The sequence below is a fragment of the Symphodus melops genome, assembly GCF_947650265.1.
Source record: "Symphodus melops genome assembly, chromosome: 3".
Classification (NCBI taxonomy): Eukaryota; Metazoa; Chordata; class Actinopteri; order Labriformes; family Labridae; genus Symphodus; species Symphodus melops.
The window spans coordinates 659093-686212 of NC_136693.1; the positions used below are offsets into that span (position 1 = coordinate 659093).

General features: G+C 39.5%; 3 protein-coding genes and 1 long non-coding RNA gene across 18 annotated transcripts in view; 2 read left to right on the forward strand and 2 right to left on the reverse strand.

Annotated features, from left to right (window-relative positions):
- Positions 1 to 27120, forward strand: part of LOC306821306 (serine/threonine-protein kinase BRSK2-like) — a 125825-nt gene that overhangs the window by 4189 nt on the left and 94516 nt on the right. For 5 of the 9 annotated variants that reach the window (XM_079339649.1, XM_079339653.1, XM_079339646.1 and 2 more), the window contains exon 1: positions 9463 to 9548. Coding sequence is in view for 4 of the 9 variants with exons in the window: in XM_079339647.1 (XP_079195773.1) it covers positions 9416 to 9548 (133 nt within the window). In the remaining 5 variants the exon portion in view is untranslated. Of the gene's footprint in view, positions 1 to 9411; positions 9549 to 27120 lie in introns of those variants that run through there. The other 4 variants (XM_079339647.1, XM_079339651.1, XM_079339648.1 and 1 more) reach the window with 1 other exon arrangement.
- Positions 361 to 18503, reverse strand: LOC306821298 (up-regulator of cell proliferation-like). The gene is made up of 2 exons (XM_079339627.1): positions 12750 to 18503; positions 361 to 1109 (listed from the first exon to the last, which is right to left on the reverse strand). The coding sequence occupies exon 1, from the start codon at positions 17893 to 17895 to the stop codon at positions 13483 to 13485; it is 4413 nt and encodes a 1470-aa protein (XP_079195753.1). The 5' UTR covers positions 17896 to 18503; the 3' UTR covers positions 361 to 1109; positions 12750 to 13482.
- Positions 361 to 25911, reverse strand: LOC306821296 (up-regulator of cell proliferation-like). Of its 7 annotated transcripts, none has more exons than XM_079339625.1 (5): positions 9345 to 9413; positions 8505 to 8559; positions 8205 to 8263; positions 7744 to 7820; positions 361 to 6505 (listed from the first exon to the last, which is right to left on the reverse strand). In XM_079339625.1, exons 4-5 carry the CDS (start codon positions 7772 to 7774, stop codon positions 1830 to 1832), a joined length of 4707 nt encoding a protein of 1568 aa, XP_079195751.1. In that variant the 5' UTR covers positions 7775 to 7820; positions 8205 to 8263; positions 8505 to 8559; positions 9345 to 9413; the 3' UTR covers positions 361 to 1829. The 7 variants fall into 7 exon arrangements, with proteins under 7 accessions (XP_079195751.1, XP_079195750.1, XP_079195747.1 ...); XM_079339624.1 differs by having other exon boundaries at positions 8205 to 8266; XM_079339621.1 differs by having other exon boundaries at positions 7744 to 8263.
- On the forward strand, positions 11348 to 21749 carry LOC306821331. The gene is made up of 2 exons (XR_013778768.1): positions 11348 to 11573; positions 20801 to 21749. It is a non-coding gene; the product is annotated as an uncharacterized lncRNA (long non-coding RNA).

Sequence of the window (27120 nt, forward strand, 5' to 3'; positions counted from 1 at the left end):
TTTTCATTGTGCTTTCTGCTAACTTTCAGTCAAGCTCACTGTTAGAAAACTTGTCTTTTAATATTTTGACTGAACTGGTTATGGTTTTATTTGTATGAAAGAGTATGGGGCAACTTTCATTATCTGGAATTCATAGTTAGCAGAACTTTAAATGTTAAGTTTTTTATAGATAAGAAATAAAAATAATCTGAATTAAAGCTCATTAGTTAAAATTCATAGTATGTAGATCTGGTGTTCTAGACAATGTTGTTCCAATGTTGTTTTCAGTCACACAGATTATTAATATTCCTGACTAACAGCTGGACAGAGTGATTGTTTACATTATTTACAGTTTGAACAAAAGAAGACTGAAGAAATAAATTTCTACTGAAATCTTTAATCACAGTTTAACTCAACATGTGTGGCTTTAGGCCCATTTTCACTTTGATTATACAATCAGTAAATCATCTTCATCAAACAACATTTTCCATCAAAAACAGAAAGAACATGTAAATATCACTCCAGCTTCTTGAGCTTGCTGAACTCATGGTCTGTCTGAAATAACTCAAATAGGCCTCACTTCTCCTGCTCTCAGCCTCTTCAGACAACATTGAAACATAATCATCGAAGTCAGTGAGATGAACATCACATATTCACTGACTAAATCAAAAACACATCAAAGGATTAACTTGTTTTTACTGTGACTACAAATCGAGCCATCAAACTGTTATTGTACGAGCAGGTCATTTCATCAGCATCACTTTCTGTACTGTAGCTCTATGACTGAGCAAACACATGAAAACAACAAGGCCACAATATAACTGAAAACACAAGAAGAACATTTATGTTAGAAATACAATAAACAATGTAAGTCAGCATCTGAAGTCAGTGATATCAACATTTCTTATTTTCTGACTGTATTTAGTTTTCTTGTGACACATTCTGTGATCAGGACGATCAAAACTCCAAATCTGAATCAATGAATGAACAATTCTGACACACTTTGTTCCCCCCACATGGTCTCCCTATAGTAAATCATCATTTCATCATCTTTACTGTGTGTACCTGTTATAATACACAGAGAGCCAAACAACATAAAACATAATAAAAAACAACAATCTGTTTCATTACTCATCAAAACAAAAGAAAACACATGTTTGTGGTCTTGAAGAACATTTTCATCATTATTGCACACTTAAAATGCATGTGGGCATGAAAAATACAACAACATGAACATAAAGAGAGATTAAAAAAACAAGTCAGAGACTACATCAAAAATAGAAAAACAACAACATGATCTCTGTTTTCATCATCTGTCAGCTTGTCACTCATACCGACCTCACATTGTTCACACCTTCTGACATTATCTTTGAAAAGAAAATCTTAAACATAAAAGGTAACTGAAAGAACAAAAACTACATGAGCTGTCCTTTACACTTACATCATAGTCATCCCCTTATTCATGTACTGTTGTAAGAGTGCTGACAGAAAATATACAAAACAAAATGATTGTTCCTTTTACAAAAAAAACAACACAAAATTTCATTAGTCTTTGCTCGCATTCACCAGACCAACTGTTCACTGTCAGCAGCTGGTGAGTCAGATGAACTTAATCATAACATAGAAACATTAAAAATATAAATCAGGTGTTTGATGCCGAGCTTCTGTCTTTCTTTAAAGACTTCCATTTCTCTAAGTAAGGAAAATGTGTGAAACAATCTGTTCTGCTGAATGCCCTGATGTGTTCAGTGTCATGTGGTTCTGCCACTCCTCCTCCTCTGTTGGTCTCAAAAAACAGGAGGTGTGTAAATGTTTCCTATTTCAGGATATTTGTCAGAGTTGTGAATTGTTCATTTAATGTTGAAGGCTTCTTTTAAACCTGTCAGTGCTTGTTCCTTTGTGATGCTTCTCCAGGACTCTGGAACATCAGCTGGCTTTGCTTTGTATACTTCAGCAAATCTGTCGTTGTATTTCACCAAGACATACTTCCAGTAGTCAGACGCCTGGATGGTGCGGTCAGGAGGAATGTGCCAGTCTGGATAGTATGTGGTATAGTCTTTATAAGGATGTTCCTTCCCCTCAGTGTCTGCGTTTCTGAGTTGTCTTTCGCCCTGGACATTTGTTGTACACAGTATTTCACTCAACTTCTCAGAATCTAGAAATCTGTACATGCCAAGACCTTGAGGACGATGCATAGCTGCATGATGTACCTTGTGTTCTTTGCCTCCAGCCTCACAAGGAACTTTGCAGAATGGACATTGTTGTCCACAGCCAAACACACGCTTAAATAGCTCATCTTGTGGTTTGATTGGGAGTTTTTCCAGAGTCTCAGAGATGTCACCAGAGTTTGAGAATTCCTTCTTCAGGTCTTCTTTTAACTCATCGACTGATTTAAACAGGTTTTTTGTAAACTGATGGCATTTGCTTTGGATCTGAAACAGGATGGTTTTTTCTTCCTCCACTGAAATTGAGATGTCTTTATTTAAATAGTGTCGCATGTTGTTGATGAGTTCATGGATACTTTCCTGGTTGTCTGGTAGCAGAGTGCCATCACTGCGTTTTTTGGACTGCTTTAATGCTTGTTTGATTTTGTCAACAATGACATGCAGAATTTTATTCTTCAGTTTACACAGAGTCTGGCCCTCTGACATCTTTTGCAGGACATTCTGAAATATCCAATCCTTAACAAATATTTCATACCTTGTAATGTACTTGACAAAACTCTCAAAGTTATCCTTTTGCAGCAACTCTTCTTGAATGTTGTACTGGAAAAAAGAGCGTGAACTGTACTCTGGTGAATGGCAACTTGTCAAGATGTCATTCACAATGTCGACTCCCAGAGATCTACGGATGTACTCCTCAACAGCAGGTTTGATGCAAAATCTGACATAATCAGTTGCTTTGTGTTTGCTGTCATCTCTCTCTTTGTACAAGTCAATGAAGTCTGTCAGGTACTGTTTCTTTTTCTCTTCCAGTTTAATTTTTGGATCCCTTTGGGCCAAGTAGTTCCTGTGCATGTGAAGGAACTCTCTTGAAGCAAATCCACAAATGTGAATTTTCAGGTCAATAGCAAACTTGGGGATGAACTTGTTGCAGCTTTCCTTGAGAGACTCATCGACTTTTTCCAGAAGATCCTTTGTGAGAGAATCATGGTAATCTTTGTCTGTCTTTGCAGCATCCTGAACAAATCGTGTGCAGGATGCAATTACACTGTCTGCCAGGTTCTGTAATTCTCCTTGTATATCATTCTGAAACAAGTAATTTTTAAGGTTTGTTTTCTTTACATGTTCAGTTTTGGCCTCAAATGGAGCTTTCCCTGTTTCTTGCAGGTCAGTAATATTCTGTAGTTCTTCATTGACATTAAGATTTCCAAAATGTTTTTTCAATTGTTCAAGGACTTTGGCAGGTATATCCTGTTCTTTTAGGCCAGATATGTTTACAGAGACAGCTGCCCACACTATTTCAAACTGTTCTTCCAGCTCCTCGTCTGACAGTGTGCGTTTTTTGCAGTCGCTCAGAAGTTTCTTAACTTGCTCTTCTCTGTGTTTTCTCTGAAGGTTTTCAGCCTTTTTTGAACTTTTTTTACATTCAAGTGCACAATCCAAGTCATTGTTGGCTGAATGTTGGATTTCCTTTGTTAGACCATCGATCCTAATGATGAAGTCAGTTTTGTATTTCATTATCAGATTCACGTGTCGGTCTTTCCTCTGGAAGTAGTCCCGGAGTTTCTGATGCATTTTTGTTTTTTGTTCTGCTATTTTTTCAGACACTTCTGACTTTTTTGATTTGACCATTTCATTCAAATGAAGCTCAGACTCATTGTCAACATTCAGGATTTCCCTTACAGTTTCAGTTTTCCAGCGGGACACCTCTTTTCTGAACTCCCATTCCCACTGATTGAAGTCTTTGCAAAGGTTGTCATAGGCATGAGCCACGAGAGTGTTTCTGAAACTAAAGATGAAGTTCTCAAACTTAACAGCTCTCCACAGACTTTTTATCCACTCCAGAAACTCTGGGATGTCTGCCACATGATCCCTTTTGTCTCTTTTAACTGTCTCCAGAAGATTTTTCTTGAAATCTGCCACAGCTTCACTGTAACCTGTGTTCACTGGTGCCATTGGTGGGGTCCCGTGCCACAGTCCTGGAATATTCCAGTTATTTTTTTCCAAGTCATAGTCCAGCACATCAGTGAATAACTGTATGGAAGGATGTTTTTCCATTTCAGCTGCGATTTTGGTCATTTCGTTGAGTTGTTCCAAGAGATGTTTTCGCTCTGTCTTGGTATTTGCATGGGCAGAAACTCCAGCAACATTCTGGTGCACAAAATGACAAACTGGCTTTTTCCCGACTGTCTTCATCCTCAAGAATGCATGAGTCACAATTTGAAGAAAATCCTTCATTTCAGTTGAGTTCTCCATTGCAACATTGATCATAGTGACATCACTTAAACCGATGACAAAGGTTGCCAGCTGGTTGTCATGCTCAAAACTATCCTCTAGTTGTGCCAGACAAGGTGACCTAAGACCCTCTGTGTCAATGAGAACTATAAAGTCATAGTTCAACTCGCTTTTCATGTCATCACCTACTCTGAGAAAGAGCATGTATGCTCCTCTTGTGCATCTGCCACTGCTGACAGGAAACTGTACACCAAACATGGTGTTGAGGAGTGTTGACTTCCCTGTACTTTGAACACCCAACACAGTCAGCACCAACAGCTTGCTTTCACCTCCAACCTTGTTGTGAAGCTCCATTAGCACATCTGTCACCCACCTCTGTGGGATGTTTGACGCATCTCCATCGAGAAGTTCTAAAGGATATCCATCCAACAGCATTTCAGCAGCCAAACCAGGGAGACGAGATATTTTGTCATCAGTGTGTTGTGACTGGGATGAAAACTCATAGATGAGTCCCATCTCTCTCATGTAATGCTCTATTCCCAAAGAGCTTTCCAGCAAAGCCCGATCCAGTTCTGCAATCTGTTTCCCGTCTTTCTGTTTCTTGTTTCCTTCTTCTGTCAATTTGTGACGTAGTAAGGATTGGTTTATGGCCGGCTGCAAATGTGCATTCAGTTTAAGTTTCATCCACTTCAGGAAAAAATCTCTCTTGACTTTGTCCTGTTCAGATGATTGTTTAATGAAACTATTCATAGCGTTGGACAGTTTGTGTTTGCCAAGCTCCTCGATGATTTTTTGTTTTTCTGTTTGCAGTTGAGATTTATATACTTCCAGTCTAAGATCACCTGCATGGTTTAACCTACATTCTTCCATTACCAACTGTGCTAACTTTTTCAATTTAACAACTTGTAAAGGAAGTGCTGTGTTCTTGTACTCTGGTATAGATTGTGCACCAATTCCTTTCACAATCTCCTCAGCTGCCTTCTTTTGGTCGTCACTTATGCTTTCATCCTCAGACAGACCAAGTTCAACCGCCTTGTCAAGCATGTTCACGATTGTCATTGTAGGTTTTTTATTTGTCATGGATTTTTTGATGGCCGCACTTAGTTTCTCTGAAAACTCACTCACATTTACATCTTGGCCTTTGATTTTCACACAGCTCTTTGGTAAATCTAATTCTTTGACTGTGTTCCTGACAGTCATCATGTCCTCTTTGGCACTGTCAGCCCTTCGATTCACAACCAAGAACAGTTTATCTTTCACGTCTTGAAGAGATGTCAGAATCTTGTGCTCGTTTTCTTCAACTTTGTCCAGGAATACAAAGGTAGCAGTCGACACTTGAAACAGAAAACTGAATTGTGTATGTGACCCACCAATGTCTCCTCTCAGATTGGCAACAGCAAATGGTTTTGTAAATTTGTCAAGATTTTCTGTGCCACAGGGAAGGTACCAGCAGACTTCTACCAATCCATTTGCAATTTTCCTTTCATGGTTTCCTCCTTTCATATCTCTGTGTATGAACATGTTGTATTTGTACTGTCCAATGCTGAGAATATGATTCAAACACTGGGACTTTGATAAACTGCAATTTTTAAGTCTCACAAAGGAGAAGAAGGGCAGTTCTGTCTGGACAATGTTTTCTTCAACAAACCCTTTTGAACTTGACATTTCATGTGGACGCCACTCTTTGACGATGTCCCTCAGAGCCCACACCATCAAGGTACTCTGACTTCTGTTGCCATGTGGCAACACGAGTGGGACAGAAAACTGGCACATCGACATTTTGAGAGCCATTTCTTGTTGCAAGAAGCTGTCAGCACAAAGAAAGAGTGCTACCACGAGGTCAAGAAGGTTCACCTTATTGTCTGCAGAGTCCTCTGCAGTATAAAGGTCTAGGTCAAAGTCATCATTGTTTTCCTCCTCATCATCATCTTTGTTTGATAATTGTGTACAGTTCCTGCATTCTGCATTGATTTTAAATAGTTTCCTGAGAAAGCACCATGGTATGTCTTCCACTGATGAAACAGCTTCATCATACACACTGTTTCTGTTGATCTCCAAGAGAGAGCGAAGAGTAAGTTTGTTGGGATGAAATCTCTCCAGTCCAAGTTGTGACAGAAAGTTTAAAAGGACTGTCAAAGAGAGAGAGAACAGGTTTACAACAATAGGTCCCTGTTTGATGTTGATTTGGCATTTGTGCAAGTCATGTTTAGTATAGTGACTAGAGGTGGTTATAAGTCCAAGTTGAGTCTCTTTGCTTTATGAATAAGAATGATTAAATGTTTTAATACATCGTTATAAATATTGGGAAAATTGCTCAAATAAAACTACAGTATGCTGCTCAGTGTAAAAGGAGAATATTGGTATCAGGCATGTGATAATGATTGTAAAAGTACAACCACAATACTTGTATCCTATCTTGCCTTTTGCCGTTGTTAATTAACATTTCTCTGCAGCACTGAGCTGATCGCTTAGATCACTTTAGCCTCTAACCAGCCCTGACTGAATCAGCTGTAGGGGGCTGTCTTCGTTATGGTGTCATCTGTGGAGTGTATCGGTACAGACACAGAGCGTTATGCATTAGGAGAATGACTGACTGACTGACTCAGATTTCACCTTCCTGAGAATTGCAGACTTGATGCTTCTCGAAAACAATTAATTGCCAAGGTTTTCTTGTAGTTTGGTTGGGCCCACCTCAGATGACTAAACATTTTAGAATAGATACTAACTTCCGGGTTTTATGGATCGGATGCATGCTTTCAGGAAATCAATTGTATTTTAACACCTGCAATGCTCTGCACAATTAACCGTAAGACGTCACTTTATGTGCGCCTCCAAATCAAAGCAAACGAGCATGGATTGAATTTGATAAAATTCAGGAGGAACCTACACAGTAGCGTACTGTGCGTGCCTACTCGACAATAAATACAGTACAGATTATAGGGACTGACTACTGCATACTGCCTACTGACAGATTGAGTAGACACTTTGCAATTCATTTGCACCCAAGGAGCATGATGGTTTCTGTATTTACATGTTGAATCCAAAGTCATCCTTGGTGTGAATCCTTCAGAAAGCAATGACTGTAAGTCTAACTTGTTGTTTACATGTTGTATTGTCTTTTCTACTTTGAAGAAATTATTGAAGGAGCAAGCATGGTCACTTTTTGGCTCTTGAAAAGGAATTTGGCTCGCTGTTCATTCATTTTATCACTTGGGAAGTACAACACATAGAACGAGTAGTACAGAAACATTTAAATATTTTTACCCTTAGATGTAATTTGTGGCTTGAATGGCTCATAGATAGTTAATGGATTGCAAAACTAAAGGCTAGTTGAATGATTGGACATGTATAAATAAAGGAATTGTACCTGTTGGATCTTCTTGGTTCCGTGAAGACATGATGACATGGACACACTTTTCAATTAGCCTTCTTGTGCTGTCAGACCTGGAGGAAACATCCAATACCATTGGTTTAGTTTGACAGAATCACACATTAGGTTCTGGAGCTTCACTGCAGATCAGCTTCAAACTATTTCAACAAATCAAGCAAACATTATACCTTACTGACTGGATATATTTAAGTATATTTCCTTGCATCACTTTCAGCCCGTCAGTCTGTTTGATGTCTTTATTGAATGATTCCGCCTTTGTCCTCTTAAAGTCTGAGTTTAGTTTTCACATTTTCTTAAAATTAGTTTTTTTAAACTGTCCCCCTGTTCCCATTTTTCTTCAGTTTGTTAGAAACTAAAGTGACCAAGACAGACAAAATCCTTAACAATAATTTGACTTTTAAGAAGGAATCTGTCCAAAAGTCCAATTGAAAGTTTACCTGCAAGCTTTGTTTCATGCGTCTTCAGTGTCAGCATGTTCAGACTTTCCCATGGCTCTCTGCTGATTTTAAAATAAAAATAAACATTTAACTTTAGTTTCACAGAAAGGATTTTAAAATGTTTGCAGATCACTTGAAAACAAATAAACCTGATCAATGAACACACAATTCCCTCAGTCTGTCTCTAATAAAAAAAACAGTTAGTCATACTGTAATCACTTGATCAGCTGAAGTTAAATTCGATACGTTAGGATGAACATTCATGCAGAAAAGTATTTAGTAAAAAGGATCCAGACTCACCAGACATCCGTCGTCCCAGCAGTCTGAGCCTCTCTGTCACCCGTTTATTTTTATACTGCTCTGAAATCGAAAGCATTTGATTCACCTGACTAACAGGTTCATGTTTTTGTTTACTCTCAGATTTTTCACATTATTAAGAAGCCAATCCCTCAACTGGAATGTTCTCAGTTAAGCCTGTCTCTCTCTGTAAGATAATCAGGCTGATCTGAGGTCCTATTCCTCCTTGATTCGCAGGGTCGCTCATGACTCATGGCTTCTTGGAACCAATTATCTACCCAGATTATCTCATTGTGTGAGTGAGATCACATTCTTGATTCACTCGGTGAATGTCGGAGACAAGGCGACATAGTTCAGACATGTTTAAAATTTACAAACTGAATTGGGGAAAGCTTAACTTTGATCCCTGAAGGGAAATTAGACGTTTCCTGTGTCTTTAGTTTTTTTTACACTCTGAGTGAGTGAGCTGCCCCGGAAGGCATTCCTTAGCTGGTAGGATGGGGTGACACACCAGACATGTTGCTCGCAGGAGCTTGGAATTGAACCCTCGACCTTCCAATTGAGAGATGACGATTCTAACCACTGACCCACAACCTCCCCTGATGCAGGCACCTAATGAAGGCAATTGCATGGGAGTAGAGGCTGTTATAAAGGTATTATTCATATATAATAAGGATGCAGTCGTGTGTGCGTGATTCCGGTGGAGGTTGCCTCCTTTATTCAGGTAGAGAGACTTACTGAGGTATTCCCTGTTAAAGGTCCCATATTTTGCTTTTGCTCTTTACTGTGTTTTCAAGTCTTGGCAGCAGGGATGTTAAAGTTCACCTTGGAAGTCTGGAGCACTTACCTGTGAGTTCAAGCTTCTCTCAGTGTCATTGACGGTTCTTCTTTCTCCCTGCTGTGCTTTCAGGCTGATGGTCGGCTGTGACCCAAACAGTCAGACGCAGACACACTTCAGTGCGGAGGAGGAGGAGGAGGAGGAGGAGTGGAGTTGTGGAATGCGGCCTTTCTGGAAGCGCTCCGTGAAAAGTGACGTCACTCCGAAAGGTAATCAAGAACATTTACACTGCTACAGTATTTTGGCTTTCTTACACTTTCCCTTCAGAGGAAACTGTCCTTTATAAAACTCTGTCACATGTTTCTTTAGTGCAGAAATGACTTTACACATTTAGATTTTACATCAGGTGTCACATGGTGTCTTTTCTTTCCTCTTTCCCTCTCTTCCTCTAATACACCTGTTTATCTTCATTCAGGTAAGTTGTAAACACCCACTTTTAATCTTTTCTTCCTCTTTTATACGCCTTTGTTTTACCTTTGTGAAGGTGGGCTACTCCGACCCCCCCGCCTCTAAACTGTGACATCACTGTGATACTGAAACCGGGCTCCTCCCTTTCTGTGTGTAAACCACTGAAACTAAGAGGAGTGACTCAAACAGCTCCACTCTTTAAGTCGTGCTGTTATGATTGGCAGCAGCACTTGTCACTCTTTTATGATGCTGTTAAATTTATCAGCAACGTCATGATTCACAATCTGAGCAGCAACATTCAGGCTGATTTAATTTTTTACTGTGCATCATTTTTTATTTTGTTGGCTCACAATCTAAATCCTAAACATAAATCACAACGTTTGTGGACTGAATTAAGGAGATTTTTGTTCCAAAAATAACTAATCAAAATCGTTGATCTTTAATTATCTTGTGGTTTCTTTTGATTTCGGTAGACCAGGGGTTCCCAAACTTTTTAGCTCGTGACCCCTAAAATAAGAGCCTAAAACTGCTTACAACATTATAGGACTTCACCACACACTCACTAATACATACAAACACTGGTTACACAAAGAACAACACACAAGAATACTGCAGCTCAACAACCATTAAACAATTTGATTTAGTCTTCATCACTAAGGGGACAAATAACAAACACACAGGTGTGTTCATCTTGATGTATGTTTACTGTGTGATCAGAGCGCCACCTTGTGGTTTTTTCTTTCAGTTGTCAGTGATTTGTTGTGTTTGAGTGCAGACTTTATGACAGAGTGAGTACTTTATTGATGTTTATGAACAGCAACACTTTTATTGTAGAAATGTTCAAAATAGAAACAAACTTTGGCACATCCATTTAATAAGACAGGTGAGTAGGAGATCAATGTGTGCCTGTAAACTCCTGGATAAGGTCTAACTTGTAAACTAATATTAATGTCAACATTTCAGTACTAGACAACTGCTGAAAGCTTGTGACATTTTAAATATTGTTTTTAGTGATGTAACGATGGAAATCAATTTCCTGTCACCTCAATTTTATTTGAGAGAGATGTAGTTCTATTACATATAAAATTAAACCCTACTACACTGTAGACAGGAAAAGTTGAAGTGTAGGCCTTAAAAGGAATTTTTCAGTGCCTCAAACAAATATTATTTAATTGTTATCTTTATTAAAGGATTAATCTCAACTATCTTTAATAAGTTCATTGTTAAATGCTGGTCTTATTCCATAATATTAAGTGACTTTAATCAAAATTATGGAGACCAAGTTCTGTGAGCAAACTACGGGGTCTCCAACCCACATATCCAAGGTTCTTCATCCAGCACATGTGCTGCCATCTCTCCTGTCCTTCTCAAGTGGAGCATCGACCTGATGGTAAGTAGGTCTACTTTGTCTGAATATTTCAGTGATATGCAGACTTTACAGTTATCCCATACAAATTATGTATTGTCGGTCTTGTTTTGGATATCCTGCTGGCTTAATGTGACTGTTAAGTGGATAACTCCAGTTGTTACTGTTTCATATGCCTCCTTGAAGATTAGCTAGCTAATTATATTATCCGTTAGAATCTGGACAAGTATATGTACAAGTATATTTAATTGTACTTTTTTAAGCTAAATCAACGAATCAGTCTTTAGTTCTCATCATAGTTGTCCTTTGATTTTCAGGTTCTGCAGTTTAAGTTTGCAGTTTTAAAACATAGAAGAAGAGCTTACTGGCCCTGTGTCTACAGTGACTGTGTGTTCACCTTCAAAACACACTGGGTATTAAAATCCCACTTTACAAGATTTTGTTGCAGGACGGTGAGAAGGCAAGAGATCTGCACTTTTATTATTTTTTATGTTTTTGTTCTGTTGCTGAAGTCAGAATTGTTATTTCTGATTTCAGGGTCGGCCTGCTTTGTTTTCATTGTGCTTTCTGCACTGTTAGGGTTAGGGTTAGGGTTCACTGTTAGAAAACTTGTCATTTAATAATTTGACTGAACTGGTTATGGTTTTATTTGTATGAAAGAGTATGGGGCAACTTTCATTATCTGGAATTCATAGTTAGCAGAACTTTAAATTTTAAGTTTTGATCGATAAGAAATAAAAATAATCTGAATTAAAGCTCATTCGTTAAAATTCATAGTATGTAGATCTGGTGTTCTAGACAATGTTGTTTTCAGTCACACAGATTATTAATATTCCTGACTAACAGCTGGACAGAGTGATTGTTGACATTATTTACAGTTTGAACAAAAGAAGACTGAAGAAATAAATTTCTACTGAAATCTTTAATCACAGTTTAACTCAACATGTGTGGCTTTAGGCCCATTTTCACTTTGATTATACAATCAGTAAATCATCTTCATCAAACAACATTTCCATCAAAAACAGAAAGAACATGTAAATATCACTCCAGCTTCTTGAGCTTGCTGAACTCATGGTCTGTCTGAAATAACTCAAATAGGCCTCACTTCTCCTGCTCTCAGCCTCTTCAGACAACATTGAAACATAATCATCGAAGTCAGTGAGATGAACATCACATATTCACTGACTAAATCAAAAACACATCAAAGGATTAACTTGTTTTTACTGTGACTACAAATTGAGCCATCAAACTGTTATTGTACGAGCAGGTCATTTCATCAGCATCACTTTCTGTACTGTAGCTCTATGACTGAGCAAACACATGAAAACAAAAGGCCAAAATATAACTGAAAACACAAGAAGAACATTTATGTTAGAAATACAATAAACAATGTAAGTCAGCATCTGAAGTCAGTGATATCAACATATCTTATTTTCTGACTGTATTTAGTTTTCTTGTGACACATTCTGTGATCAAGACGATCAAAACTCCAAATCTGAATCAATGAATGAACAATTCTGACACACTTTGTTCCCCCCACATGGTCTCCCTATAGTAAATCATCATTTCATCATCTTTACTGTGTGTACCCGTTATAATACACAGAGATATACAACTACATAAAAAAACAACAAACTTTTTCATTACTCACAAAAGAAAACACATGTTCGTGGTCTTGAAGAACATTTTCATCATTATTGCACACTTAAAATGCATGTGGGCATGAAAAATACAACAACATGAACATAAAGAGAGATTAAAAAAACAAGTCAGAGACTTCATCAAAAAAAAAAAACAACATGATCTCTGTTTTCATCATCTGTCATGGTCGGCTTGTCACTCATACCGACCTCACATTGTTCACACCTTCTGACATTATCTTTGAAAAAAAAGTCTTAAACATAAAAGGTAACTGAAAGAACAAAAACTACATGAGCTGTCCTTTACACTTACATCATAGTCATCCCCTTATTCATGTACTGTTGTAAGAGTGCTGAAAGAAAATATACAAAACAAAATGATCGTTCCTTTTACAATAAAACAACACAAAATTTCATTAGTCTTTGCTCTCATTCACCAGACCAGCTGTTCACTGTCAGCAGCTGGTGAGTCAGATGAACTTAATCATAACATAGAAACATAAAAATTATAAATCAGGTGTTTGATGCCGAGCTTCTGTCTTTCTTTGAAGACTTCCATTTCTCTAAGTAAGGAAAACATGTGAAACAAGCTGTTTTTCTGAATGCCCTGAAGTGTTCAGTGTCATATGGTTCTGCCACTCCTCCTCCTCTGTTGGACATTTGCACTCAAAAAACAGGAGGTGTGTAAATGTTTCTTGTTTCAGGATATTTGTCAGAGTTGTGAATTGTTCATTTAATGTTGAAGGCTTCTTTTAAACCTGTCAGTGCTTGTTCCTTTGTGATCTTTCTCCAGGACTCTGGAACGTCAGCTGGCTTTGCTTTGTATACTTCAGCAAACCTGTCGTTGTATTTCACCAGGACATACTTCCAGTAGTCAGACGCCTCGATGGTGCGGTCAGGAGGAATGTGCCAGTCTGGATAGTATGTGGTATAGTCTCTATAAGGATGGAACTTCCCCTCAGTGACTTTGTTTCTGAATGTATATTCACCCTGGACATCTGTTGTACACAGTATTTCAACCAACTTCTGCGTGTCTAGATTTCTGTACCCGCCAAGACCTTGAGGACGGTGCACAGCTGCATGATGCTTGCTGTGTTCTTTGCCTCCAGCCTCACAAGGAACTTTGCAGAATGGACATTGTTTTCCACAGCCAAACACACGCTTAAAGAGCTCATCTTGTGGTTTGGTTGGGAGTTTTTCCAGAGTCTCAGAGATGTCACCAGAGTTTGAGAATTCCTTCTTCAGGTCTTCTTTTAACTCATCGACTGATTTAAACAGGTTTTCTGTAAACTGATGACATTTGCTTTGGATCTGAAACAGGATGGTTTTTTCTTCCTCCACTGAAATTGAGATGTCTTTATTTAAATAGTGTCGCATGTTTTTGATGAGTTCTTGGATACTTTCCTGGTTGTCAGGTAGCAGAGTGCCATCACTGCGTTTTTTGGACTGCTCTAATGCTTCTTTGATTTTGTCAACAATGACATGCAGAATTTTATTCTTCAGTTTGCACAGAGTCTGGCCCTCTGACATCTTTTGCAGGACATGCTGAAATATCCAATCCTTAACAAAAATTTCATACCTTGTAATGTACTTAACAAAACTCTCAAAGTCATCCTTTTGCAGCAACTCTTCTTGAATGTTGTACTGGAAGAAGGAACGTGAACTGTACTCTGGTGAATGGCAACTTGTCAAAATGTCATCCACAATGTCGACTCCCAGAGATCTACTGATGTACTCCTCAACAGCAGGTTTGATGCAAAATCTGACATAATCAGTTGCTTTGCGTTGGCTGTCATCTCTCTCTTTGTACAAGTCAATGAAGTCTGTCAGGTACTGTTTCTTTTTCTCTTCCAGTTTAATTTTTGGATCCCTTTGGGCCAAGTAGTTCCTGTGCATTTGAAGGAACTCTCTTGAAGCAAATCCACAAATGTGAACTTTCAGGTCAATATCAAACTTGGGCTTAAACTTGTTGCAGCTTTGCTCGAGGGATTCATTGACTTTTTCCAGAAGATCCTTTGTGAGAGAATCATGGTAATCTCTGTCTGTCTTTGCAGCATCTTGAACAAATCGTGTGCAGGATGCAATTACACTGTCTGCCAGGTTCTGTAATTCTCTTTGTACATCTTTCTGAAACAAATAATTTTTAAGGTTTGTTTTCTTTACATGTTCAGTTTTGGCCTGAAATGGACCTTTCCCTATGTCGTTCAAGTCTCCAATATTCTGTAGTTCCTCATTGACATTAAGATTTCCAAAATGTTTTTTCAACTGTTTGAGGACTTTGGCAGGTATATCCTGTTCTTTTAGGCCAGATATGTTTTCAGTGACAGCAGCCCACACTGTTTTAAACTTTTCTTTCAGCTCCTCGTCTGACAGTCTTTTGCGTTTTTTGCAGTCGCTCAGAAGTTTCTTAACTTGCTCTTCGATCACTTCTCTGTGTTTTCTGTGAAGGTTTTCAGCCTCTTTTGAACTTTTTTTACATTCAAGTGCACAATCCAAGTCATTGTTGGCTGAATGTTGGATTTCATTTGTAAGACCATTGATCCTGATGATAAAGTCAGCTTTGTATTTCATTATCAGATTCACATGTCGGTCTTTCCTCTTGAAGTAGTCCCGGAGTTTCTGATGCATTTTTGTTTTTTGTTCTGCTATTTTTTCAGACACTTCTGACTTTTTTGATTTGACCATTTCAATCAGTTGATGAAGCTCAGACTCATTGTCAACATTTTTGATTTCCACTTCAGTTTCTCTTTCACAGCAGGAAATCTCTTTTCTGAACTCCCATTCCCACTGATTGAACTCTTTGCAAAGGTTGTCATAGGCATGAGCCACAAGAGTGTTTCTGAAACTAAAGATGAAGTTCTCAAACTTCACAGCTCTCCAGAGACTTTTTATCCACTCCAGAAACTCTGGGATGTCTGCCACATGATCACTTTTGTCTCTTTTAACTGTCTCCAGAAGATTTGTCTTGAAATCTGCTACAGCTTCACTGTAACCTGTGTTCACTGGTGCCATTGGTGGGGTCCCGTGCCACAGTCCTGGAATATTCCAGTTATTTTTTTCCAAGTCATAGTCCAGCACATCAGTGAATAACTGTAAGGAAGGATGTTTTTCCATTTCAGCTGCGATTTTGGTCATTTCATTGAGTTGTTCCAAGAGATGTATTCGCTCTGTCATGTTCTTTGCATGGGCAGAAACTCCACCAACGTTCTGGTGCACAAAATGACAAACTGGCTTTTTCCCAACCTGCTTCATCCTCAAGAATGCATGAGTCGCAATTTGAAGAAAATCCTTCATTTCAGTTGAGTTCTCCATTGCAACATTGATAATAGTGACATCACTTAAACCAATGACAAAGGTTGCCAGCTGGTTGTCATGCTCAAGACTATCCTCTAGTTGTGACAAACAAGGTGACCTAAGACCCTCTGTGTCAATGAGAACTATAAAGTCATAGTTCAACTCGCTTTGCATGTCATCACCTACTCTGAGAAAGAGCATGTATGCTCCTCTTGTGCATCTGCCACTGCTGACAGGAAACTGCACACCAAACATGGTGTTGAGGAGTGTTGACTTCCCTGTACTTTGAACACCCAACACAGTCAGCACCAACAGTCTGCTTTCACCTCCAACCTTGTTGTGAAGCTCCATTAGCACATCTGTCACCCACCTCTGTGGGATGTTTGACGCATCTCCATCGAGAAGCTCTAAAGGATATCCATCCAACAGCATTTCAGCGGCCAAACCAGGGAGACAAGATATTTTGTCATCAGTTTGTTGTGACTGGGATGAAAACTCATAGATGAGTCCCATCTCTCTCATGTAATGCTCTATTCCCAAAGAGCTTTCCAGTAAAGCCTGATCCAGTTCTGCAATCTGTTTCGTGTTTTTTTGGTTTTTGTTGCATTCTTCTGTCATTTTGTGACGTAGTAAGGATAGTTTTATGGCCGGCTGCAAATGTGCATTCAGTTTAAGTTTCATCCACTTCAGGAAAAAATCTCTCTTGACTTTGTCCTGTTCAGATGATTGTTCAATGAAACTATTCATAGCTTTGGACAGTTTGTGTTTGCCAAGCTCCTCGATGATTTCTTGTTTTTCTGTTTGCAGTTGAGATTTATATTCTTCCAGTCTGAGATCACCTGCATTTTTTAACCTACATTCTTCCATTTCCAACTGTGATAACCTTTTCCACTTATCACCTTGTAAAGGAAGTGCTGTGTTCTTGTACTCAGGTATAGGTCGCACACCAATTCCTTTTGCAATCTCCTCAGCTGCCTTCTTTTGGTTGTCACTTATGCTGTCATCCTCAGACAGACCAAGTTCAACCGCCTTGTCAAGCATTTTTTCGATCGTCATTGTAGTTTTTTTATTTGTCATGGATTTTTTGATGGCCACACTTAATCTCTCTGAAAACTCCATCACTATTACATGTGGGTCTTTGATTTTCACACTGCTCTTTGGCAAATCTAATTCTTTGACTGTATTGCTGACAGTCATCATGTCCTCTTTGGCACCGTCAGCTTTGCGGTTCACAACCAAGAACAGTTTATCTTTCACTTCTTGGAGAGATGTCAGAATCTTGTGCTCGTTTTCTTCAACTTTGTCCAGGAATACAAAGGTTGCAGTCGACACTTGAACAAGAAAACTGAATTGTGTATGTGACCCACCAATGTCTCCTCTCAGATTGGCAACAGCAAATGGTTTTGGAAATGTGTCAGTATTTTCTGTGCCACAGGGAAGATACCAGCAGACTTCTACCAATCCATTTGAAAATTTCCTTTCATGGTTTCCTCCTTTCATGTCTCTGTGTATGAACATGTTGTTGTACTGGCCAAGGCTGAGAATATGATTCAAACACTGGGACTTGGATAAACTGCAGTTTTTAAGCCTCACAAATGAGAAGAAGGGCAGTTCTGTCTGGACAATGTTTTCTTCAACAAACCCTTTTGAACTGGACATTTCTTGTGGACGCCACTCTTTGACGATGTCCCTCAGAGCCCACACCATCAAGGTACTCTGACTACTGTTGCCATGTGGCAACACAAGTGGGACAGAAAACTGGCACATCGACATTTTGAGAGCCATTTCCTGTTGTAAGAAGCTGTCAGCACAAAGAAAAAGTGCTACCACGAGGTCAAGAAGGTTCATCTTACTGTCTGCAGAGTCCTCTGCAGTATGAAGGTTAAAGACATCATTGTTTTCCTCCTCATCGTCTTCTTTTTTCGATAATTGTGTACAGTTCCTGCATTTTGCATTGATTTTAAAAAGTTTCCTGAGAAAGCACCATGGTATGTCCTCCACTGATGAAACTGCCTCATCATACACACTGTTTCTGTTGAGCTCCAAGAGAGAGCGAAGAGTTAGTTTGTTGGGATGAAATCTCTCCAGTCCAAGTTGTGAGAGAAACTTTAAAAGGACTGTCAAAGAGAGAGAGAACAGGTTTACAACAATAGGTCCCTTTTTGATATTGATTTTTAAAAAATCCTTTACGTTTACCGAAAAAATGTTAGCTTTGGCATTTATGCAAGTCAGGTTTATTAGTGATTAGAGATGGGCACAAGTCACTTGAAAGTCCAAGTCTAGTGTTAATACTGTTCATGAAAGTCCATGTGAAGTCTCAAGTCTTCAGAAACAGCTGCAAGTCCAACTTAAGTCTTTGTTTTATGAATAATATTGATATATTACTTTCACTATATCTCCATGAATATCGGGAGGATTGCCAAACAAAAAATATAGATAGATAGATAGATAGATAGATAGATAGATACTTTATTGATCCCGAGGGAAATTCAAGTTACATATTTGGTACAAATATTAGGTATATGATAAGAATTGTATTAGTTTAAGTCCAGTCAAATTCTGTTCCATAGGACAGGTATTGATAAATGACTTTAGCACTATATACATTAAATTAAATTAATTTGTGGCGCAGTGGTTTGTGAGTGCAGGCTGTGTGCATGGATGGAGGCTGTTGGCCTCTACCCGGGTGGCTTGAGTTCGAATCTGACCTGTGGTTTCTTTCCCCGATTTCCGACTCTATCCACTGCCCTATGCTCTATCCACTACAATAAAAGCACAACCACCCCCCCCCAAAAAATATAAAAAACAGTATTTTACATTTCATTTAACCCCCCTGAACTGCTACCTCATCGTGTGGGGGAGTTTGAGTACCCGAATGATCCTAGGAGCTGTATTGTCAGGGGCTTTCTGTCCCCAGTAGGGTTTCCCAAGGCAATCACGTTCTAGGTGTCGGGTCAGACCAAAAGCAGGATCACCGGACACAGCTTCTGTTACCTCACTTGGGGGACTGAACTTGGTCGAGAGGTAAAGGTTAGATATAGTCAGGGCTCACCTCCATGCACGGCTTGGGCTCTGGAGCCCTGCTCCCCAAGAGGGTCTGGACTATTCCCTTCTCTGCAGTTGCCCACGGTGAGAGGCGGCGGGCTGGTGTGGGCTTGCTTATTGCCCCACAGCTCAGCCTCCATGAGTTGGAGTTCACCCTGGTGAACGAGAGGGTGGCATCCCTATGCCTTCGGGTAGGGGACAAGTCTCTGATTGTCTCGGCTTACAGACTGAACAGCAGTGCGGAGTACCCGGCCTTCCCCTGGGGCGGGTGCTGGATAGTGCTCTGACTGGGGACTCCATTGTTCTACTGGGGGACTTCATTGATCACTTGGACAACGCCAGTGAAACTTGGCGGGGGGTGATTGATTGGTATGAATGGCCTCCCCAATCTGTGTTCTTTTATTGGATTTCTGTGCTCGTCACAGTTTGTCTATATCGATCACCACGGTCGAGCACAGGGATGTCCATAAGTGTACGTGGCACCAGGACACCCTACCCAGGAGGTCGATGATAGACTTTGTTGTTGTGTCACCTCAACGAACCTGGACCTCCAGCATGCACTGGGGCGGTTTGCAGCTGGTCTGACGACCAGCACCTCTAAATCTGAGGCCATGGTTCTTGACCAAGAAATGGTGGAGCCCTTGCCCTAAGTTGAGGAGTTCAAGTATCTTGGGGTCTTGTTCACGAGTGGGGGGGGAGGATGGAGTGTGAGATTGACAGGAGGATCCGTGCAGCGTCTGCAGTCATGCAGTCGCTCTCGATCTTTCTTCCTACCCTAGGAGCTCGGCCTCATGGGAGGAGCTCGGAGTGTCCACTATATAGTGAATAGTTAATGATTTCGGACACAGCCTAAGTCTCTCGGCAGGCCTGGGAACGCCTCGGTGTCCCACTGGAAGAGCTGGAGGACGTGTCTGGGGCGAGGCAAGTCTGGGCATCTCTGCTTAGACTGCTGTCCCCGTGACCCAGCCGGCGGTAGAAAATGGATGGATGGGTGGATTTAACATCAGCAATGCTTTGCGAAATTAACCGTAAAACATCACTTTATGTGCGCCTCCAAATCAGAACAACGAGCATGGATTAATTGAATCAATATTTAATCTAGAATTAAAGTCCCTGCTGAAGTCGCTGCTTTTAAAGAACAACAACAAATGTAGCAAATGTCTGCATTATTATTAAACCTTTATTAAAACCTATATTTGAATGGTGATTTCCATATTTATGTATGCGTCTTTATTGGCTTATTTGACTTTATATGCTGAATATTACTCTTTCATTTGTACTTTCCTGTGTTATTTTATTATTGAATCAGTCTTTTACTTGATTTAGTTTTGTTTTTGTTTCCCTGACTGTGCATGTGCATTACTCTTCTTGAATCAAGCAAAAAACCAAAAACCAAAAAAAAAAACAAGGTTGGAGGCAGCCTGTTCGGTCACACAAATGCCACAGTAGGGACTGACTACTTCTTACTGCCTACTGACAGATTGAGTTGGCAATTTGCAATTCAGATGCACCAAGAAGCGTGGTGGTTTCTGTATCTGTATTTCCTAAAAACAATTACTGTAAGTCGCATTTAACATGTTTGATGGTTTATTTTGATACACTATGGGTCTGATTTACTAAGATCTCAATTAAAGAGAACTAAATTGTGTGTTTGGTTTCCCTCTTTTCTTCCCTCCCTCTTTTGAATCAATTGTCATACTTTGCACAGGAGGTGCGAGTCTGATCGGACCTAAATGCCATGGCAACAGGTACTGAATTTGGGGGTACAAGCAGTGGTGAGGCCCTCGAATCCAAGCGTCCCACAGCGCAAGAGATGAACACGCTCAGGAGACGCGCTCAGGAGACGTGCTCCGGAGCGCACCGGATACACGCAATTCGAGAAAAAGGAAATGCCTAGTTAAAATGTAATGTTGGCGAGAAGAGGGAAATAGGACGACATTAGTGTCAATGTTGAAATTCTTTAGAAAGCAGACGCTGTGAATGTTAACAGTTTAATCACGGTGTTTCTTTTAAACTATTATTGAAGCAAGATAAAAAAAATAAATGCATACCATTTATTTTCATTGTCATTTAAACATGTTAACACATCTTTTATTGTGCTTATGTCTCCTCCTAACTGCAGCTTGCAGTGCGTAACACTGGGGCTCTTGGATTAGCACGTTCTTTACAAAGGTGTTAAATTCAGACACCGTCACAATCACTGCAATTTTTGCCTGGCTTGGTAAATCACATTGCGTGCACTAACTTAACTTCTTTCATTTTTTCCTCCCAGTATTTTGCACGCTGAGGCAGAAATGCCTCGTTTTGTATATTCATTAAGGGAAACGTACTATTTTGATAATAGGAGTTTTTTTGCTCAGATGAAAGACGCAATCCTCACTGCACGCTGTTAGTAGATCAGATAGCAAATTTTTTGCTGGTGGTATCAAGTTTGCACACGTTTTAATACACACAAATGTTTAGTAAATCAGGCCCTATCTGCACTGACATTTATTCTAAGTTTATAGGAATTTAATGTAACACTTACATGATTTACTTTAATGATGTTTCATAGCCAATAACTAAATGCAGCTAGTATTTTCTTTTCTAGTTCTATCTTGTCTACTTTGAAGAATTAATTAAAGGAGCAAGCTCGCTCACTTATTGGCTCTTGAAAAGTAGTTTGGCTGGCTGTTTATTCATGTTATCGCTTAGAAAGAATAGAACATTGAATAGATCATAGATTAATTAGTTTTGGTCATAGATTAGTTAATGGATTACAAAACTAAAGGCCGATGCAGTTTTGTGAAGGGATTGTACCTGTTGGATCTTCTTCTTGGTTCCGTGAAGACATGATGACATGGACACACTTTTCAGTTACCCTTCTTGTGCTTTCAAACCTGAAGGAAACATCCAATACCATTGGTTTAGTTTGACAGAATCACACATTAGGTTCTGGAGCTTCACTGCAGATCAGCTTTAAACTATTACGAATCAAGCAAACACTGTACCTTACTGACTGGATATATGTAGGTAAATATTTCCTTGTAAAATTAAACATGAAACTGTACACAAAGTCAATTAATTGAGAAAATATGGTGTCCAAAGGCATGTATATGTAATTCAACTTAGGAGATGGTTAAAAAAATCTCAATGGCTCTGAAAATTGCTTCCTGTAAATGTGTTAGGCGTTACCACCATATTTACTCAAACAGACAAACACCCACAGCTTCTTCAGATACCAAAGTTTTGGCTGAAAGTCAGAAAATGGAGCCAAAACTTTTCTCTTCCTGCTTCTGTTTTCTCAAACGCATTCTTTCCATGAACAGTTTCTTCTTCTCAAGAGTTTGGACTCTGTCCAAGCATTTAACCCATTTTAGACTTCAAAGAAGCTTAAGCCCCGTTTTCACTGAGCGGTCCGACTCGGTTCGTCTCGGTACGGCGTGTTTCCATAGACTAATCCCGGGAAAGATTCCGAAATAGCCGACCCGTAATGTCCTACTTTTTGGGACCCTTTCGTCGGGGTGCAAAGAATATCGAGCTGACCTGAAAAGGTGGAGCTAAACACAGCAGTCCGTTGATTGATCAAAAGAATCATCACTTCCGGTTTGACAACAGTAAACAAAACCCTGACATGTTTAAATACACAGGCGATTGTTTACGTCTGTATTTCTCCTCGCCGCACACAGCCAACCCCTGAAACAAAGCTTGATTGAGTTTTTGTAATAAAGAGTCACATATCAGTGACAAAGTGGATGAACTTCTGGATTTCTTCCATTGTTGGTTTTGTTTTTGTAGCGTTTTTCTCCTTTGTGGAGTTTATTAGTTAGCTGTTTTGCTAACAGCAAACTGTACCGATCCGTACTGGACTGCTGTGTGGAAACGGGGCTTAAGACATTTTACATTTAGGGCAGACGGAGGAGACTTGTAAACATGCAACCATGTAAAGGCAGAGATTACATGCTGTTGTGTAACATCAGGCTATGTAGTTTGTTTAAAGAGGACATATTCTCCCCCTTTTCAACCAGCCCCCTGTGCTATAAATGAAACATCTTTGTTTCTGAGCTTTGGTCCAAACATACTATGAATCAAGCAGCAGAGGAGGTTTGTGACCCTGTAGAAACCAACTCTCTCAGAATGCTCCGTTTTGGTGTGTGTGTCACTTTAAGTGCAAGGCCCCCCCTGAGTTTTCCCGGTAGACATGCCCGGTTTGCTGTAGGCTGGAGGTGGAGTCAATGGGTGGTGATACCAGAGGAGGGGATTCAATTTTTTTTTTTTTTTTTTTACCTAATCCAAGTTGTGATGTCACAAGTTAAGAACATGTGAACATGAGCATTTTTCTCCATGTGGTAAGACTTCTGCAGACCACAAAAAAGGACTAGATGGGATTATTTCACATTTTGTGGGACTGTAGACACTCAGGTTACCCCAAAAAATGTTCAAAAACCATAAAAGTGGATTTTTCATCATATGTCCTTTTTAATAAAAGAAAGTATCTTGTTCTATAGGAAAGGTATGACTTGTCTTGGTGATATACTTTTTGTTTTTTAAATAAATTTAACTCGACCTTCGGGGGGGGGGGTTTGAATAGGAATGCTAACGGTTTGCATCGCGAATGTATCAACTGTTGTTATCTCACGTTGTAACCTTATTAAACATACTCAAAATACATACTCAAAATAAACAATGCAAGATCTGAACATGAATTGACGCTCACAGGCAAATGTTTCGGCCGTATGACTAGAAGAAAATATGGAGACATTGTTAGCTTCTCTTGTTGCATAACTTCTGTGAAGTAAGTCACCTACGGCAACCCTTAAGGCACAAAATATATCAACACTTATGACCAGATTTCTCTGAAACTGACACTAAAAACACACCATCGGTGTGTTTCTTCTTAATAAATAAATCTGAAATCAATTCTTAACTTTAGTTTTCAGTCTATTAATTTAGAGTTCTGGCATTTAAAGTTTTAACTGGTATGATGTAATTTCCTGTCATGTTTGTAAATGTTAATGTACATTGAGAACATTGCACAAGCTTGATTTGAAGAAAATCGTGATAAAAATCGAAATCGCAATTTCTGCCAGAAAAATCGCAATTCAATCTTTTCCTAAAATTGTTTAGCCTTAAGTGGTAGTGACAATGTTTTAGTTGCGTGCAATTTTTTACGCATTTTGTCATTAAACAAAATAATCTGAAAACTAAACTAAAACCACCCTATCGTCAAAATCCTGCTCCTCAAAAATCAGCAGTGGTGGTCATATTTTACCAGCAATACTGCTTGATGCATCCTGGGGAAATACTGAAAGCCTTTTGTCTGAGTATTTTTTTTTTACATAGAAATAACTGTATTTTCTTTTCCTGTAAAACATTTTAAGTGTCTAATGAGAAAAAATAATTCACTGAGAAAAATTACGAGGAAAAAAAACAACAAATTTGTTTTGCTTTCTTGCTTTTTTTTGTTTGTTGACTCTGTTCAGAAATGTTCCCACTGAAATGAAGGAAAGTATCTGAAACTCTGAAACTATTTAATTTTTTTTTTTTTACAGTAAAAAAATACCCAAAACCTGTGGGTACTCGAGTTTTTGTTCATTAGATAATTTAAGTAATCGAGTACAGGGATTACTGTAATATACCATGCCTACTTAGCAGTGGTATCATGTTTATAAATGAATCTGTCCTAAAGTCCCATTGAATGCTTACCTGCAAGCTCTGGTTCATGCGTCTTCAGTGTCAGCATGTTCAGACTTTCCCATAGCAGATCTTTTCGAGCTTCAGACAGGCCATAAGTTCTCTAAGCCATTGGGCGTGGGTTGGCGGAGCAGCATCTAAATTTCACTAAAATCACCAAAAGTGACGCAAATTAAATTGTGCAGCGCTTACTGGGAGTGAAACAGGTGTCCCTCCTGTGGTGCCAAAAAGAGCCAGCAGAGGATTAGGTTCTAAATTCAAATGAAGGACCAGAGACAATGTTTGAAAGACTTCTCTCCAGTATTTTTCCAGACTGGGACACGACCCGAACATGCGGATAAGAGAAGCCTCAGCAGTCCTACATTTATCACAACTGGGATCAACATCTGGATAGAAGCGGGATAATTTGGCTTTTGATATGTGGGCCCTATACACTACTTTGAACTGTAGCAGGCTATGACGAGCACAGAGGGAAGTTGAATTGTCCAGCTTAAAAACTGAACTCCAAGTGTCATCTGAAACAGACTATCTGAAATCTTCCCAGGAAGATTTGATTTTGTCAAGGGGGACATTTTTGAAAACTACCAGTCTGTCATATATTATTGATATTAGCCCTTTCCGTGAGGGATGCAGATTAAGAAGAGCATCAACAACCTCCGTGTCAGGTGTCTCTTGGAAGTTTGGTAATTGACTACGGAGGAAATGATGAAGTTGCAGTGCTCGGTAGGCTGAATGAAGTTGTTCAAATGAAGCAAAACTGTTTTCTATAAAGCTCAAGTTAAATTAATAATTAAATATATTAGGATGAACATTCATGCAGAAAAGTTTTCAGTAAAAAGGTTCCAGACTCACCAGACATCCGTCGTCCCAGCAGTCTGAGCCTCTCTGTCATCTCTCCTTTTTATGCTGCTCTGAAATCGAAAGCATTTGATTTACCTGACTAACAGGTTCATGTTTTTGTTTATTCTCAGATTTTTCACATTATTAAAAAGCCAATCCCTCAACTGGAATGTTCTCAGTTAAGCCTGTCTCCCTCTGTAAGATAATCAGGCTGATCTGAGGTCCTATTCCTCCTTGATTCGCAGGGTCGCTCCTGACTCAAGGCTTCATAGAACCATCATCTGCCCAATCTCTACGAATGTCAGAGACGACCCAATATATTTCAGACATGTTTGATATATAGGAACTGACTACAATCTTGACGATTATGTCCTGAATTCGTCCTGAATTACAAGAGACAAGGGTGGACTGTAGTCATGGCAACCCACTGTTTGTTTTTGTTGGGGTTATAACATAATGTCAACGTGCCGTCCTGATTTCACTCGTACAGTGTGAGCTCTCAGGTCATGCCAACAATCGGGTCAAACAGTGTGAGTACCTAAATCCCAGGGTCTGGTCAGGTGTCGTAAATGATCCAGTCATACAGTGTGAGTTGACATGCCACCTCGATGATTTGCTATTAGTGTGTTTTCCAGGTTGTCTTGTGCATGATCAGGCACATCTATTTGCACAAATTCAAAGCCAGCGGAAGCACATCTACTACGTCCTCGTGTTAGCTATAGCAGTAGCTGCATGTTATGCTCGGCCCCTAGCCCGCCCCCCCAGATGAAATTTGCCAGTATGATGTCACTGATTCAAGCCCATTGGCTCGTTGTAGCAAGACGGAGCAACCAGAGTGTTGCAAGCAGATGAGAGACGCTGCATGGAGTAGCAGTACGTGAAAACACACACTTTTTTTGAACATTAGAAATTGTGGACATACTTTGGTAGGCACATAAATTAGATGATGAACCCCAAAAAGGGTAGGGTTAGGGTTAGGGTTAGAATATGGGACCTTAAATATCTTTGTTAGGAGCTTCAGCTGCAGAGTATACCCATCATAGGAGCGATCCTGTCCTCCAGTTCAAAAAAGGAACACGTGGAGGGTCTATCCAGTATGGTGAAAGAGACTCAGGAGGAGAGCCACTTAAAGTACCCTGTTGTGAGACAAATGAATCCAAATTTATGCCAGGACAACATGAAGCATCTCATCTGGCAGGAGGTGACTGCTGGTACATAACTATTGTTACATTGTTTTTGTATAATTTAATTCCTGATAATGGAAACATTTGCATGCAACTCAAACTATTTCATCAAACTATTTTTGCTTGTTGATAATGTGCTGGCATGAGCATCTGTGAAAACAATTTCATAGTCAACTTCTGTCAAGTGTCAGAAATGTTATCCAGCAGGTAGACACACCTGTGTAAGGAGGAAGTGTATATACATGGTCTGTTTCTGAGAAATCACAATCTGGCACTTACCCGAAGTGTTGTCTGGTTTCAGAGAAACGCTTTTACTCATTTGGAATAAAGT